The sequence below is a fragment of the Macadamia integrifolia genome, chromosome 7, assembly GCF_013358625.1.
Source record: "Macadamia integrifolia cultivar HAES 741 chromosome 7, SCU_Mint_v3, whole genome shotgun sequence".
NCBI lineage: Eukaryota > Viridiplantae > Streptophyta > Magnoliopsida > Proteales > Proteaceae > Macadamia > Macadamia integrifolia.
The window spans coordinates 24,782,004-24,799,940 of NC_056563.1; the positions used below are offsets into that span (position 1 = coordinate 24,782,004).

Sequence of the window (17,937 nt, forward strand, 5' to 3'; positions counted from 1 at the left end):
TTTTTTTTTTTTTTTTATTTCCTTTTCTCCCATGGCTACCAAATCTCAGATTTCAAGATCCAAAGCTCAAGCGTTTAAACGAAATCTTGAATCAGATCTATAGTTTAAATCTTGAATCCTATCGTCCTCGATCTCACTGATCTTCAAAACCCTAGAAATCTTCAAGACCTCCCACTCCCAGGAAGGTTCAATTTCACTACCATCAGTCTCGGTACGAGAGAGAGAGAGAGAGATAGAGAGAGAGAGAGAGAGAGTGACTCGCTCTTGCGCTGGAAAGGATATGGAGTAATGGAGATCAAGATCCTTATTGCAACAGAGGGAAATGCCGGATCGGGGTTCGTTTTTTAACAGATTTCAAGTAGGACTTTGTTAGTTAGGTATGAAAAGATCCACAGAGTGAATCATGGACAGTGAACTTCAACGTTCCGTCTCTTTACGCTTGAGTCGAAGAGGAGATCGAAATAATCAAAACCAGAAAAATAAAGGTGAGAAATGGTCTCTCTCTCTCTCTCTCTCTGGGGTTTTGGGTCCTAACTTGTTGTACTGTAGTGTATGATGGTCTCACTCTATATGCCGGCTCCCTTCTGGATGCAGATGCTGAAGGGGGTCTTGGCTCCGGTGGCGATTTGCCACAAGATGATCCCACGAAGATTGTTTGGAAGAAGGGACTAATACGTTTGGTTCTTGTTGCTGGCATTTTGTGGATGTTACTCATTCTCATCGTATTATTGTTTCACGTTTGGTCTTGTAGATCATCTTTAAGTTTTTTCTCAGGTATAAAACTCTCATACTACAATCTGTTTACTTTTAATATGATTCTTGACCTTTTACCTATCTCTTTTTTGTTGGTGTCCAGGGTAAGTCTTGGAACTAGTCAGTTAGACATTAGATATATGGGATTCACAAACTGTTCAGTTTATATAGCTACAGATTAAATGGTTTAAGCTTTCATGATAAAAATAAATGGTAGGATTTTAACTTCTTTAAAATTTTCCATAACTTCACCCAAAGCTTTTAAGAACTGTAATACTTTCCATATCTTGAACAATAAGATTTTTCTCTAGAACAATTACATAAAATTTTATGAGACCAAATAATTACCACGGTATCATTCTGCTCATAAAGCGAGAGCAACAAAAACCAGTGGTCTTCAAAAGCTGGAAACCTGTCTTGGAAATAAGGGTTTTGGTAAACTGGTTAAGTTTCAGTTGGGGATGGAGGGTTTGTCTAGTGCAAATTGTCTTGGTTTGAGCCTGCGTTACTCTACTTATCTATAGATTTTGTGACCGTAGCTACCTCTTTGTCCTGGGGACAAGGGGCAGGGCTGTTGCTTTTGCTTGGACTGGCTGATTTCCAAGATGAAAGCATGATGCATTTGTCCTTCTGAAATCAGGAAATTTCTATCAGTCCCCATAAAGTTAACCAATATTTTTAAAACTCCCCTATAGTGACCTCCTTTATGATTCCACCAATAAAGCAAACTTTCACCTCTCCTTCTCCCCTGACTTCTTAAAATTCCCGGATTTCCCCTCGATGGTACATGCTGATATGACCCATGAAAGAAGTTCTTCTTCCCCTAGCATCTAGTTTTCTTGCCTCCTAAGGCAAATAAGTCTTTGAGGATATCATCTGTCTTTTGGTGCCTGACATAAATTTCTTATTGGGTGAGGTGATATATGTCTGTTATTCGATGTGATGCTTTTCTCTCCAAGATGTCAATATTCCACTTGGAACTGAAAGGAATAGTAAAATTTGGTGGGCTTGTTTTATTTTGTTTGGGCGATCTTTCTCTTTCTATATGCCTGGATAGCAACCTTGTTCTGCATGTTTAAATGTTGAGACCTCTTCACATTACAATATTGATGTAATTTTTTATACGGATTAATGTTTCCCATGATGCCGGTTTTAAAACTGAAACTGCACGCCCCCACCTGAAACACTGTAGCATCCCCTAGGAAATGTCCTAAATACCCCCTCCTTCGCCCAAAACTGCACACATGTGTCAAGGGGATCCCTTTCCCTTTTATAAACATGTTTTCTACATTTTCTGAGTGTTACTGCTTATCCTAGTCTAATAGTCTTACCTTGAGAAATTAGCTATTCTTGTTTTTTCCTTATTTTTCTTGGTCTAGTTGTCTAGAGGAAGAATTAAGGTGAGATTTAGACCATTTGGTGGATGGAGTAATCCTTTGTTAGCCATCAGTAGGTGCATGCCATTGATTTGAACTATCTAGTGGAGAAATATAACCTCCAAGACTGTCAATTAACAATCTGAAATTCTTAATCATACATCTTTTCCACAACTGGCCGAGCTCAATTGTTTGACATTTGGCCTTTCAGTTGGAGTTCATAGATTGATGGAAGAACTGGGGGATTGGTTCCTAGGGGAGCACCTTGGGTGGTTCATGTGGCCAACTCAATCTCAGCCCTAAGATATTTTTAGTCACCCTCACCTTATCTGCTGTTCAAACAGATTAGCACCCATGTGGAATCTTAATTTAACCTAACTCAGGAATCAGGATTCAAGTGAAATGTTTTTACTTTAATCTAACTCAGGATTGATCTGGCTGGAATGAGTTAGCCTTGAACATAAAACTCTTAAGTTAAGAATATGGATGCTTAACTGAATTGGCATCTTCTTTCATAATTGCACTTAAAGTAGGCTTTGCATCGATGAAGCAATCATTCCTGTTTAACTCTTGTAGAGATATACATACTAACTCAGCTTGGGTGCGTCTGCTCAAGCCCCAAACTGAGGTGCAAACTTACTGGCCCATCTAATCTCATTTGATTTATCTGAGTGAGTTTAATTTGTTTAAATTCAGTCATTTGAAATGGTTTTCTGATTTGTTACTTCTTGTGCAGCTATTTGTAACAAAGAAAGTAAGGTATTTATCATGTTGGACACAATGGGACTTGTATCGAGACCGCAGCATCGTAAGATACTGAGATTGTGACATGTGCTTTTGTCTTTTCATTATTATTTGTTCTCAATATCTTATCTCACAATACCAATAGTCAATCTTACTTTTTACTTTTTTTGCTTATTATGCTATTAGGCTGTTCCATTCCTCTTGCGGATGACCCAGACTCAGTAATGATTCCAAGGAGAAGAACTCCTGACAAAATTGTTCAAAATTTATCTTATATTTTGGAGGATGAGCCTGTTTATAATAAATCACGTCCACTATTTGGAGGGCATCAAAGCTGGATGCAGAGAGATGAGAGTTTTAAGCTTAACTCCACCATGAAGGTACTAACTACTGTCGAATTCTGTTTTTGTTCTCTCAAGAATTGTTTTTCTGTCGCCCTTAATCTCTGCAAGATGTGCTCAACAGCATGTTTGTGTTACCTATGTTGCATTTCTCTCAAGATCCACAAGCTCATTCTTCACATTAACATGCTAAAGAGACTGCGAAAAAAAAAAAAAAGGAGCAAAGTTTTATTGTTTCAAAATGTCATTATAATTCATGTTTGAAAGGGATTACTAGTCGTATGCCAAATTTCTATTATTTGATGCTTAGCTTAACTGTTAATTCCTCACCTTCTAAGGGTTCATGGTATCCCAAAATTTCTGAAGAAATTAACATGCGTTTTGTTGAACCTGTCCTGCATTTGCAATATGATTATAGACTACACAACGCTTGGTCAGTGGAAAGTTGACTCCCTCCCTAGAAATTTTGAGATGAACTGCATATTGTTTTCTTAAAAAGTTAACTGTTTCCTTTTCTTTTCTAACTACATGTTTGGCTTGAGGCCAACATAACTTAGCCATTTTTCCCATTTTACCTTGTGAAATGTTGCACCTGGAGGAGCTGAATCTCTCTCTCTCTCTCTCTTTTCATGTTAGAAGCATGAAGGTAAAAATTCACTGCCTTTGCATATCTGGTTAAAAAAAAAAATCCCATTGCCTACCGCCTTGTGCATAGGTTCGGTGGAATCTTTCTAGGTTGACAGGTTTCTAAGTGACCATAGTTTCAAGGCTTTCAGCTTGTCACTTTCTTACTCAGAGATCAGTCATTGGCATGACTGAATATTTAGCTATTTTTTTCCCAGGTCTCATCTGTGATTGTAATTCTGATCTGGACACGTGGTCATACTCTTGTTCCCCGCAAGCCACGGCGGGAATATACTTGAAACTGTGCAGCATGTATTACTGTGTTTGAACCCTGTACTTCAGAATTTTACTTGATGCTTGGCTGAGTGCTCATTGGTCAATATTTATTAGCAAAAATTTCCATGTGAGTGAACTGATGATATAAGAAAAAGAGTGCCAACTCAGCTAAAAATCCATTAGTCATTGGTGAGAATATATGATTTACATGTTGCCAACTGCACCAATTTCAGTATTGACCTTAAGGGTATAGTTTTAGTGCTAAATTCACTGGATTGATAAGTTCCGTTGATAATGATGACTTTACCTTTTAGTGTTTTCCCAGTCGCTAGTTGAGAAAATCATTTGTGTAGGATAATATCATATCCTGAATGAGATTGTATCAGCACAAAACCTAGATGATGGTGCAGACCCGGTGAAAGTTCTAGTTGGTGAGAAGCTTGAGGGAGTCTGTAACTCTTGATTTCAGTTGAGAAAATCTTACATGATGGCATCATTCATGACTTCACATGTACTATGGACACGATGAAGGTATTGTTTTCCAGTTTCAGCATTGGAGCTACTATGATGATGCGGGAGTGTCAACTGTAAATTTGCTTCTTTGGAAGGTTATTATATGATTTTGGAAAGCGTTAGGCTTGATGAACTGAAGTCTACAAATGACGAGGAATGCAACCCTTGAAGACTTTTGTGTGTTTTCTCTGTTATCCGCTTTTCACATATCCTTTAAATCTGTGTGGTCAACTTTAACAGAGAAGAAACAAGAGAAGTGGCAATAGATGTTGCAAGAGGAGATACAATTGGACTCCATAGAGCAACTTGAAATGATAAATAACGATTATGGTGACCTTGTCATGTATCTAAAGTACAATTCTAAGTATAAATTTCGAAAGACTTCACACTAAGGTGAATTAATGAATCAGCCAAAGTACACCTTTAAGCCACACGTAACTTCCGTTTTATCTTTACCACACCAATTTGTGATGAGTGAGTACCATTCAAGTTTACTACTTGTTTTTTCCTTCATTGTTTTAAGGTTTGCTTTGTCACAATGTAGCCATTTGGTGTGGGAGCATTTTCAGCTCAGTACCACTCCCGCTTTTTCTTCTTTTTAGTAAGTTCATTTTCAATCTAATGTATTTTGTGGGCCACTAGCACCATTTTCTTACTGAGTTTGGTTCATCATATGGCTCAGTTTTCTTTCTTAATCCATTTGGTTGGAAAATCAGAAAAGTGGAAGAAAGGAGAGTATAGAAAAGGGGAAGAATATTTTATTTTCCATAAGATGTTTTGTGGGATGGAAAAATTATTGAAAGTTTGAGGAATCCTTTATTTTCCTCTCATTTTAGGTGGAAAATAAGATGAGAAAGACATGGAATTTTTTTTGGATAAAACACAAGAAAATGAGACATGAACTTTTCCTCTAAACAAACATATGAAAAATGCACAAGGGGAAGTAAAATTATACTCTTTCCTTTACTTTCCCCCCTTTTCATCCAACCAAACGCAGAGTCTTCTTTGGGAGGTTGAAATTTGTTAGCTTAGTGGGGTTAGGTGCCATCTGAAACTTCTTCAGTTACCTTTACAATGAACTAAATTTGGAATTCAAATTAATTTGGGAGGATTATGGCCCATTTTCTGATAAAATGTTAGGTTATAATGGCTATTTTTTTAGGGACAGGGATTTAATCCAATTGGACTCGAACTGATTCCAATTTCTTCCCATGCTTTAGGTTCTGTTTCTCTCTCAAGGATTCAGGTTGTACACTCTTGGGAGATGAGCTGCCAAAATTGTTATTGAATTAAATCTAGGAATCTAATAGGACTTGGAGTCTTAGAAGGAGTTGAGTCGGACAACTCTATGGTCTATACCATATTGAGAATTTGTCCTTTGTTTACTTGCAGTTGTAATCTTCTATACCATAATGTGGAGTTGTTTTGCAGCAACTACTGCTGTGTTTCTCTTCCTTTGTTTACTTGCAGTTGTAATCTTCTGTTTTCTTTATTTCTAGGTGGAATTTTTACTATTACTTGCTTCTTGGATTATTTCTTTCTGGGACCCATCGCCAGCTAGACTGATACCATGCTGCATCTATCATCTTAAATCATTTTCAAATCAAACTTATTGGATCAGTTTAGCATGCTTATCAGCTGTGGTTTTCAGGTGCATTGTGGTTTTATGCGGAAGGGAGGTGCTGAGATGGACACTGTGGATGTTAAATATGTGAAGAAATGTAGGTTTGTAGTTGCATCGGGCATTTTTGATGGATATGATGTGCCCCATCAACCCTCAAATATAAGTCCTCGTTCCCAAAAGCTTTTTTGCTTTCTTATGGTGGTGGATGAGAAGTCTTTTGACTTCATAAAAAAGAATGTTACTGTAAAGGAGGATAATGCAGGAGGTATGTGGGTTGGTATCTGGCGCCTTGTGCTATTACGCCATCCGCCATATGATGAACCTAGAAGGAATGGGAAGGTTCCCAAGATACTAACACACAGGCTATTTCCTCGCGCACAATACAGTATCTGGATTGATGGAAAAATGGAACTTCTAGTCGATCCATTGCTTATTCTGGAGAGGTATGTTGCATTGAATCTTTATTTCGTCGTCAGCCCATCCTTCTTTTTCTCCATTGAGCTGTATATTAGATAGAACTAAAGGCATCTGGGGGTTCAGACGGTAGTAGTGGTAATTAAATGACACTGATATGTATGTTAAGCATGTGGATTTGATTGGTATTGTTACCTTCAGAATTTTCCAGCCTAAATATCTTAATTGGTGGGAAAAGAGGTGCAGTATGGTAACAATCCTCGATGAACACTTCTGCCCATCCCTCCCCCCAACAAAGACAGATATTTACTGGTCTGTTTTCTCTGGCATTCTCAAGAACAGCCTTAGCAATATTCTTTTATAGACAGTTGTCACAATTTCATGACTTCATTTTACCTTAATGACAGTTTCATATGACCTGATCAGTGTTTGGTCCAAGGAAATTTTCCTGGCTGCCTGTTGAATGGAACTGCCTTGGTAGACAAACATGTAATAGAGTATTATTATTAATTATTATGTGATTTGCAGGTATTTATGGCGTGGACAGCACACATTTGCGATTTCACGACACAAGCACCACCAGAGTATATATGAAGAGGCTGATGCTATAAAACGACGAAAGCGATATGCCCGGCCTCTTATTGATTTGCACATGAAAATATACCGTTATGAGGGAATGGAACCATGGAGTTCAAAGAAAAGAACAGTCAGTGGTAAGAAAATGATTCATTTTTGTTCTTCATTTATTGTTAGTAATCTAGGGTAAAGCCTGCCGTATGTTGAATGAACAATACCAATACATGGACAATCCAGTGGTTTCTGACCAGTGAAGGTGGCTTCTGTTGAAGGCATCTTCTTAAGGCCAAAAGGGTGACTGGATATGCGCTATACCAGCTGAGATGAACTTTAATGATTCAGCTCTTTTTCCTCTCAATGCAATATGATGATACTAACAGGAGAACGGTTAATGCAGATGTGCCAGAGGGAGCCATTATTATACGGGAACACACTGCACTGAACAACCTGTTTAGCTGCCTCTGGTTCAACGAGGTCAACCTCTTCACTCCAAGAGACCAGCTGAGCTTTGGTTATGTTGTGTACAGACTAGGAGGTGCATTTGATTTCTTTATGTTTCCAAACTGCGAGTACAACTCATTATTTGTGTTGCATCCACATAATCGAGAGCATTCTTCTGTCATAGAGTGGGTGAAGGATCTGGGGGAACTGAAGGGAAAGGGTAGTCAAATGAAAGAGAGTAGGGGTGGTTTAGGCCTGTGGATACCTTATCCTGGGAACCTTGACATGGTGGTCCTCCCACCTGTAGCAAGAACATCAAAAGCGGGCTGATTCCAACTGTTATTAACGCATTACCCTTTTTTTTACTCATCTTAGAGGTCACTACATTTTTCATTTTTAACTTTTTTCTTTCTTCCCTTATCTACTCTGTTGAGCACTCAATATTTATCCAAGCGTCGAATTTCCAAGCAATCAAACCATCCCAATTTGGTGATTTCTCATTTAAGGAAGTCATCCAAGTAAATATTTAATATTTTGCTGTGGAATCCAATTTATTAAGCATTTTCTTCCTTAGCAACCACTGTACAAACAAGCCCAACACATGAAACCACATGAAAGTGCTTACGTTTTTGTAGCCACATGTTCATGCCCGTCCTTATAATGTTAATAAGTCTAGAATAGGATGTTAAATAGGTGCTCATTTACCGTAAACAATTACTTTTATCGAGGCAAAACCACTGTCAGCAAAAACGCCCATTTTAAACATGTTTCTGTTTTTAACTGTTTTAACGTTTAAAACACGTTTTACCATATGCTTCCTAATGATACTTAAAAAAATAGCAAACTTCAAGCATTCCCATTCTAAACACGTTTAAAACACGTTTCGTTTTTATGGCATTTTTTAAGACTTGATTTTTGAACATAATGTCTACTTAATTGACCATATATCTCTCTCCCCAACTTTGATCGATTTGATTCTTTTACCAAGTTGAAGCTAACACAATGGATTATATTTCTCATGATATTACCTTTAATTCAAATTCAATTCATGGATCCCGAAATTGAGCTATAAACTGATTTATTTGCTAAAGAAAATTTCAAAAGTGATGATTCATAATTCTAACTGAATTGAACATATTTCACCTCGAGAGTGTGTTGACTATGTTGACAACAATGAACAACAGCATAACCTGGTCACATTGCTCAATAAGACTTTGGGCATGTGTGGTGTATGAATTTAGAATTGGTGTTGGATGATATTCAATGATGTCTTAAAACTTGTAATGAGACATGAGATGTATAGGCATTAATGTTAAATATTGTAGTTGTTTTGAATACTAGATGTAGATATTCATATAATAATTCCTTAATTTATATGAGTATACTATCATTTTTTCAGTCCAGTTTATTTGAAATCTACATGTTTAAAACTCGTACCACCCCTTTTCCAATTTTTATCTTTCTCTATTTTTTTGGCCGTTTATTTAACCATATCATTCAAAAAAATTTACTGTTTAAAACCCATACGGCCATACCGTTCGTTTCCATTTTTTTGCCGTTCCCATTTTTGCTAACAATGGGCAAGACTTAATAAATACATTTTTAGTGAAATAATTTCTTTTTTAGAATTTAAAATACAAATTGAACATACACAACCTCCACTTTTAAGCCTATGCTGATATGGTGGAATCTTGCATTAAAAGGCCTCGGATTGATTTATGCACACCACCAATTTCTTTAGATTTTTTGCTTCACAGGTGGTAGTGGGCACTGGGCAGAGAATCATTTCTGTGATGCAGCCTACACAGGACAAATTAATTAGATGGGATTCCTGAAATGTGATCCCAAATCTTCACATACTACAATGCAATTTCATAGTAATAGAATTTGGCCAAAGTATTTTCAACACCCAACATGGATTCAAGAATCGGATGCTATGGCATAGTAGTAGTCGGGACTCCGGCTAAGCTAAAGTTTTTGGTCCCCTCGAATCCTACCAATTTGGTCACAGCCGATCCCTTTCCAAAATCCAGGGTTACATCAGACTTCATCCAGATTGGAATTTGCCGAGATTCCACAGTGAAAGAGAATCTTTTCATCCACCACAATTTAATTTTATGATTGGACTTTTGAAACAGCGAGTCCCATTGTTAATTCCCATCCCTATTGTCAAAGGATTCGAAATACCTTTATTGGATCGGATTTCATGAATTAATATTCTCTCGTCGTTGTGGGTAAAAGAAAACTCTGTCCAATTTGATGGTATTTTTGCTACCTTTAATGCATTTCTCCTACCCATTTTAGGCTGGAACTTGACCAGTCAAATGTTAATGAATAATTTTTCCTTAACCTGCGGAAGGGAGAATTCCTTCACCACTGGGCAGAGAATCATTTCTGTGATGCAGCCTACACAGGACATATTAATTAGATGGGATTCCTGAAATGTGATCCCAAATCTTCACATACTATAATGCAATTTCATAGTAATAGAATTTGGCGAAAGTATTTTCAACACCCAACATGGATTCAAGAATCGGATGCTATAGCATAGTAGTAGCCAGGAGTCGGGACTCCGGCTAAGTTAAAGTTTTTGGTCCCCTCGAATCCTACCAATCTGGTCACAGCCGATCCCTTTCCAAAATCCAGGGTTACATCAGACTTCATCCAGATTGGAATTTGCCGAGATTCCACAGTGAAAGAGAATCTTTTCATCCACCACAATTTAATTTTATGATCAGACTTTTGGAACAGCAAGTCCCATCGTTAATTCCCATCCCTATTGTCAAAGGATTCGAAATACCTTTATTGGATTGATTTCATGAATCAATATTCTCTCGTCGTCGTGGGTGAAAGAAAACTCTGCCCAATTTGATGGTATTTTTGCTATTCAAACATATTTTTGAAATCACCTTTAATGCATTTCTCCTACCCATTTTAGGCTGGAACTTGACTAGTCAAATGTTAATGAATAATTTTTCCTTCACCTGCGGAAGGGAGAATTCCTTCACCACTGGTGATGTGACCTTGTAATTCAGGGTCGAAAAATGCTCTTTGCCATGCTAATGAAAAGGGTCAGATCTTTATGGTGAGTAGATAATCAAAAACTGGGTTCAGTTTCATTTGTCACCAAGTTAAGTCATCACGGCATGAGCATATCGGTCTGACCGCCTGGATCAGTCATAGATTGCCTGGTTATTCCTTCATTCCTTCCACTGTTCCGGGGCATCCCCTGTGGATGTTGTCTAGATCCATCTCAAAGATTCAAAAGGATTAGATGGTTGCATTCAAAAGGCTTAAGCAGTAGACCACATACCAAATCACTTTACTGGATTAAATTCTTATTAACAAACACAATTGCGTATGAATCTTAGCGCGTACATATGATTAATTATTAATATATACAAAGTAGAGACTTAGAGAATGTTCATTGTAGTTGCAGTCTTACAGCTGATGATAGATAGAAAGCCAACAATACCGCTAGGCCAAGATTGATCTTTCAGTATGAACCAACGGTTAAGAGAACAGGAAAGCCGCCATCTCACTCTGACATGATAAGGCAGACCAAGACCAAGTTAAGCTTTTTTTTTTTTTATTTCTGTGCGGTTGCTTGGATGATTCATCTATGTCATCCAATTTCCACCAGTATCATGACCCTTCCTCATCATGGCTGCAAACTCTTCATAATTGATTCTACCATCCTACATATCCCAATCCATGTTAGCAAAGCTTTGTGCACAGTATATTAATGTTGTACCAAGAAAAGATAAATGAACAAAATAAGTAGTTATTATGGCCTCAAGTATCAGTACTTTATCTGTGTCCACATCATCGATGACTTCATCTATGCTTGCTTCGTCACCCATTCCATATTGAGTCATAGCATGCTTCAATTCATCTCTTGTGATAAACCTGGTGAGAATCAGAAGGCAAAGTAAGGTAGATATTCTTCTTACACGTGATAATTTGTTTTGGTTGACACAACAGATAGATTTCAAAATATGGTGTTCGCGAAAACTTGTTGTCTATCAAGTGATTCAGCAGCTTTCAGTAACACTTTCGCATTAATTTCTTCAGGTTGATATGGGAATCAAAAGAACCCAAATCTGAACTAACTCTGATAGTTTTGGAAGTTGTTGAATTAAATTACTGAAACCACAGGGGACCTGCTACTCATCCAATTTACAATGATCTGGCACATATTCATTCTTGACTCACTTAGTTTGGGCTCTTACTTCTTAATGCCAAGTTCAAACTCGGGTATCATTGACACCAGTTTAGTTAGAATTGTTGCATGGACTATTCTAACTGGATGTTGGACAATTTGGACTCTGAGACTATGGTCTATTGGATGAAAATTCAACATTCCCTTTTCTTCTTTGTCCTTATTTGCTTGACATTAATGATCATCTAGCTTATATTATGGAATCGATCTTTTCCTATAGGAAGTCGAGGGAAGAGCAAGTATACATGATTCATGTTTATAAAGCCTTTTCTTTTTAAGAGAATGATTAAATGAACAATATAGTTCACCAGATATCTAAGGTTTGAGCAGTAAATACTATTTTTGGAAAAAATCCCTAAATCCATAAGTTTCAGCTTGCCGAACTCACTGACATGTGTCAGATACTTCCCACTGTGTCACATACATGCATCTCTGCACATCAGTGACTTTACTGAGTCGTCTATTGAGCCATCTGAACCAAACTCACAGATCAGAAGATATCCATGATTTGCATATGAAGTTTAGTTTAAATCCTCAAATAACTAAATTTTAATAAACCATCTCAACCTCAAATCCAGAGAGTCTAAATTGAAAGGCCATCCTATGCCAGAATGATCATAGGCATAATAACATGATCAAGCAGCTTGTATATGCAAGACAATTATTTATGGAGAAATCCATTGGTTGGGACATTGGGTGGTGCAATAACAAAAATTGATACAATTTTGGCATTTTTTAGTTTGAAATTGATGGATGTTAAAAGAATGCTGCTAGATTTATCCTTATTCACAAGGGAAATACCAAGATATCATCTCATGTTGAGGCAAACTACCAAATGTATTATCATTATATGATGGATAAAGAAGCTCAGGTCTATAAGAGGGAAGCAAAGGAATACTTACCCACTTCCATCCCTGTCAAAATATTGAAAAGCCTTAAACAGATTCTCTTCTTGCTCCAGTCTATGGCGTTGCATAGTAGCAGTAATAAACTCAAGATAATCTATAGTCCCATCCTTATCAACATCAGCCTAAGAACAAGATGCTTTGAATGTCAGACAGGTCATCATACAAATGAAAGCAAAGAGATGATCGCAGAGAATCTTACTGCATCCATTAGCTGCTGAAGTTCAGATTCACTAAGCTTGGATCCCAGTCTAGAAAGCCCAATCTTAAGTTCGTCATAGGTAATTGCACCACTCTTATCAGTGTCGATGTTGTTGAACATTTCTTTCAAGCCCTTAATATCTTCCTCTGAAAGACTTTCTGCTATTACCTTCAAACAACCAAACAAGTACAATTAGGGGCAAGGAAAATTCTGTGTTGCATAGTAGAGGTTGTAAGCAATGGAAACCCAACTGGGGGTTGGGGGGGTGGGGGAAATGCAGGTATGGAGTGATTATGAGGTTGGGCAAAGGCAAGGCATGAAAAGACAGAATAAATTAAACACCTGTTCTTTTAATTTCCTTAATGAAAAGCTACTTTCACATAGAAAGTGTCTTCTTTTAGTTGCATAAAGGGTACATGGGTTGCAACATTCTATGGTTCCCAAAGGATATGCTTCTAGGAAGATCTACAAGTACCAACATCCTTGTCACAATTGTATACGTGATGACATAGGAGTGCTGGGACCTTTTAATGGTCCTCTATGGAAAATATCTCAAGCAAGGATAAGTCTGATAATTATTCTCATGATTAATTTGTCAATATTTTCTCAACTGGTGAACAATATCCATGCCAACCATAAAGAGTGGTATACAATGCAAGGGTATGAATCCTGTTTTGTTGAAAATATGGTGACATTTAGTAGTATGGTGGTATTTTAGTGTTAGTGATGATGTTATAATTTGTGTTCGTAGGTTTATGTTTATGAGTCATGCTGATGTTTATAATAAAGTCAATTAGTTGCAAATACTCCAATGACCCCCCCCCCACTTACATATAGTAAACATCTATTCTCACTCTCTTCTCTTCTTCTTGTTTCCTTCTCTGATCCTGTTTAAATTATCTCTGATTTCGTTACATGGTATCAGAGCCATGAAGAAAAGAACACTCCCTGGTCGCACGGCCCCTGCGCCCACACAAGGGGGGGTGGCAAAATGACTCCCACCCCAGTGAAATACAAAAACCCACCCCTTGTTGATGCCCATGTGCGCCCCCTCATTTGCCCCGCACTGGCACAGGGGCTGCACGACCAGGGAGTGTTCTTTTTCTTATATATATATATATATATCTGAAACCCAGTTGTTGAAACATGAAATTAGGTTTCTTGAGGAAACATTTAAGCAGGCATATAAATGTAATATTCAATTTTTTTTTCATGAAAAAGGAAGATGTGGTAATTGACTGAAATTTTCATCCAGTTCAAAAGATAAATCCAGTAATTTTAGGTGAAATCAACTGTAATGTGATAGAAGTTAAGTATGGTTCATGTGTTTAGATGCAAACACGTAACATGATGACATATTATCTGCATGAGAGACTCACCTTTATGGCAATTTTCTTTAGCTTATTCATTGCTCTGAATTGCTTCATCCTAATCAAAACAGCACTATCAATAGGTTTATCGGATGCCACACCATCTTCTTTGAGCCATGGATGTTCTGGTTGATGTATCATTGTAAGAATTGCAACAATTGTTCAATAGATATATTTATAGATTGTGAAAATTATCGATGACAAAACTTCTGTTTATGCCAATGCAAAATGCTTCATGAAATTTAATTGTCTAGTTACAAACACTGCTGAAATAATAACCAATTGGATGATACTAATCGTCTGATGCATGCACTTCTTCCAAAGTGATGACCACATCTGATGCATTAAGATCGCCCAATTGGTATGGTTTTGATACATGATCTACCCAGAAGTTGGCCTCACAAACTCAAGGGCGGAGTTTGGAATTGGCCCTGCTAATTGGATTTTAACAAACACTTCCCTACTCACCGAGGGCTTGGGCAGCAGTAATTCTTTTCTGAGGGTCATGTGTTAACATCTTCTTGATGAGGTCCTTAGCAGAATCAGATATGGAAGGCCATGGTGCACTTTTTAAGTCGAGCTCTCCTTCTAAGATTGCATCAAATATGCCTTTCTCCGTCTCTGTAGTAAATTTATTCACACAATTGTACAACTAATTAACAAGTGGATACATTAGGAAATTTTGGTTCGACAATGAAAAGGAATGCCTATCAAAATTATTGCAGAACATATGGCATACAAGCAGCTAGGTGGATGAATAGAATGCCTGAATCTGAACCACAGCTAACTCTATTTTATTCAATGACTCAGAATTCGGTATTAAAAAATTTCCATAAGGCTGGATTTCTCAAAAGGCACTTACACTTGGAGGAGTGTGGGAGGGAGTAAAAATTTTCCTTACCAGCCCAAAACGGAGGTACACCACTCAGAAGAATGTAAAGGATCACCCCAGCACTCCAGACATCTATTTCCTTCCCATAGCTCCGGCGTAAAACCTCTGGTGCCACATAGTAAGCACTTCCCACAAAATCGCGGTAAATTTTTCCTGGAATCATTTGTAATGCATGCATTCGGTAGGTTAGAGATGAATGTGTGCAAAAGCAAAACAATATGACCATCGTAATAAGAATCTCCAATGAGTAAAAAGCATATAAAATTGAGAAATTTCAATAAATTCAATGACATGCATGCTCCACTGAATATAATCACATAAGAGTGAAGAATTGCGAAGGCCTAAATAATCAATTTAACTACACCATAATCGTGTGCCACTTACTTAAACACAACAATAGATATCCAAAGTAGAGAAAAGACTATAAATATGATTAGCAGGGAAGATATACAAGATTTACCTTTATGAGAAATAAGGGGAAAACGTCTCTGCCCCCTATCAACAAACCAATCCTATACAACACTACATACATAAGACTTATACTATCTTGGCTTTCCTCCCTGCCCCATGGAAACGTGAATGTGTGCCACTGTCACATTAGATGTTACATGCACATACTAAAACAATCAAAAAAATACTTATTCATCATTTTTGTGCTTCCTCTTGGGCCTCGGACAAACACAGAATGAAGGTTCAGTATCTCCATGAATTTATCATTTTCGTCATTTCACATTGTCATTCCATAATCCACTCTACAGTTCCCTGTCAATAGCAACTGCTTCTCTCTGTTTCCATTGCCCAGTGGGCTGGAATTTGGCCATTGTGTTTGTTTATTTTGGTCCTAACTCTTGTGGAATTAAGTCCACCAAATGTGAAAAAAATGCAAAACCATCCAATGGAACAATAGTTCAGTCTAAGCTTGAATGACAAAACTCAAGCAAAACCAATCAGTATAGAGAAACAATTAAGCTCATAGAGAACTTAGGTACTTTAAAACAATCAAATTATTGCAACTAGATGGCAAGATATCAGAACCAATATGCAGATTGCACAATACCATTTGTAAATTTTTACTGACCTTCCTCAATAAAGACTGAAAGTCCAAAATCCGTGGCCTTGAGCAGAGAATCCTCATCCCGACTTGCGAACAAAAAGTTCTCTGGCTTCAAGTCTCTATGCATCACTCCCATGAAGTGACAGACATGAACCACAGTAACAATTTGCCGACCTAAGGTTGCAGCTCCTCGCTCCGAGTAGCTACCCTTTGCAATAATCCGATCAAAGAGTTCCCCACCCGAACACAACTCCATCACCAAATGCAAGTTCTGCCTGTCCTCATGAGCGCCTTTGAACTCCACGATATTGGGCTGACCAGTAAGGTGTTGAAGGATCAATATCTCTCTCCGGACATCCTCAATGTCCTTGCTTTTCACAAGCTTCCTCTTCGATATCGACTTACATGCATACTTCAAACCTGTGGCCTTTTCGGTACAGAGATAAGTGATACCAAACTGCCCCCTTCCCAGTTCTTTATCGAGATCATAAATTGAGGTTAAATCACAAATGGGTTTTCCTAGAATATTACCAATCTCTGGAGTTGAGGATGCTATGGTTACTGTTTTGGGAAGAAAAGGAGATTCTGCTGATTGTGGTGGTGGTGTTGTGGATGTTCCCTTCATCTTTTCTTTGGTTTTCCTGGATTTTGACTGAGATTGACGAGGAGGTGATCTATCTGGAGAAGAAGAAGAGATAGGGACTCTACGAGCTCTGGTGAAGCAAGGACCCATTTGGGGAAAATGAGCCTGTGGAGCTTATGGGTGATGAATTCTTCGTCGAACGATGATGGGTATGATTATGTTATTAAGTACTAAATCCTTAAGGTTACAATTATACTTTTCTTTCCTTTGATCTTTACACTTTGGATTGAGTTCTGCAATTCTTCAGCTTCTCCCCTACTTTTTGCTGCTCCCGAGCACTCTGCTTTTAGGAAAGTATATTATTACTATTGCTATATGAACGCAGCAAAACGAATAGAGAGAGAGATGTCTCGATTCGAAGCGTGTTGTCAGCTATCGGATTTAAAACTGGTTACCGTTTTTTTTAATTTTTGGATTAATTTTCCATAAAGTACCCCTAAAAATTTCATTGTTTCTGAAAGACACAGAGAGTAAACTGAATAGACGTTAGGATATTTAGGACTTTATGTGAGTGATAACGATATCTGAATCTGATTTACACGATTCCTTGGGCTCCACTCTACCGACTCCAAACCCACGCAACACGTTGGGAAGACTTTGATAAGTACTAAATTACCCTTATGGTCTGTGGCCTTGTCTGGTTGAGCCATTGACCAAACCGGGTTTGTGCAGAAATCTCCATTAATGTAATACCACATTTGGGGGGTGTCAAAATTTGAACTGGTTCATCTCATATATTCTCATTGGAGTACTTCCAATGGGGGAAGTGGGGGGTAACTGACTGAAAAACCCGATCGAACCAATTCTGTTATTGGTTGTATTTAGTTTAGGTTTTATGGAATCGGTGGAAAATTGAAAAACCGACTGGGCCAATCATTAAAGACCAACTGAATTCGAAACCAAAAAATTGATATATATATTTTTTCCGACATCATTATTTATAGGAAAAAGAACACCATCAGGTAGC

The 17,937-nt window shown here is 37.7% G+C and overlaps 2 protein-coding genes across 2 annotated transcripts; one reads left to right on the forward strand and one right to left on the reverse strand.

Annotated features, from left to right (window-relative positions):
- Positions 1–24: 24 nt before the first annotated feature.
- On the forward strand, positions 25–8,051 carry LOC122083882 (probable hexosyltransferase MUCI70). The gene is made up of 7 exons (XM_042651808.1): positions 25–485; positions 595–774; positions 2,866–2,937; positions 3,060–3,253; positions 6,279–6,694; positions 7,194–7,378; positions 7,639–8,051. The coding sequence occupies exons 1-7, from the start codon at positions 404–406 to the stop codon at positions 8,010–8,012; spliced, it is 1,503 nt and encodes a 500-aa protein (XP_042507742.1). The 5' UTR covers positions 25–403; the 3' UTR covers positions 8,013–8,051.
- A 2,924-nt stretch (positions 8,052–10,975) lies between these two features.
- On the reverse strand, positions 10,976–17,264 carry LOC122083881 (calcium-dependent protein kinase 29-like). Its single transcript, XM_042651807.1, has 8 exons — positions 16,352–17,264; positions 15,283–15,426; positions 14,850–15,002; positions 14,391–14,506; positions 13,012–13,179; positions 12,807–12,934; positions 11,492–11,591; positions 10,976–11,380 (listed from the first exon to the last, which is right to left on the reverse strand). Exons 1-8 carry the CDS (start codon positions 17,058–17,060, stop codon positions 11,303–11,305), a joined length of 1,596 nt encoding a protein of 531 aa, XP_042507741.1. The 5' UTR covers positions 17,061–17,264; the 3' UTR covers positions 10,976–11,302.
- Between the last annotated feature and the right edge of the window lie 673 nt (positions 17,265–17,937).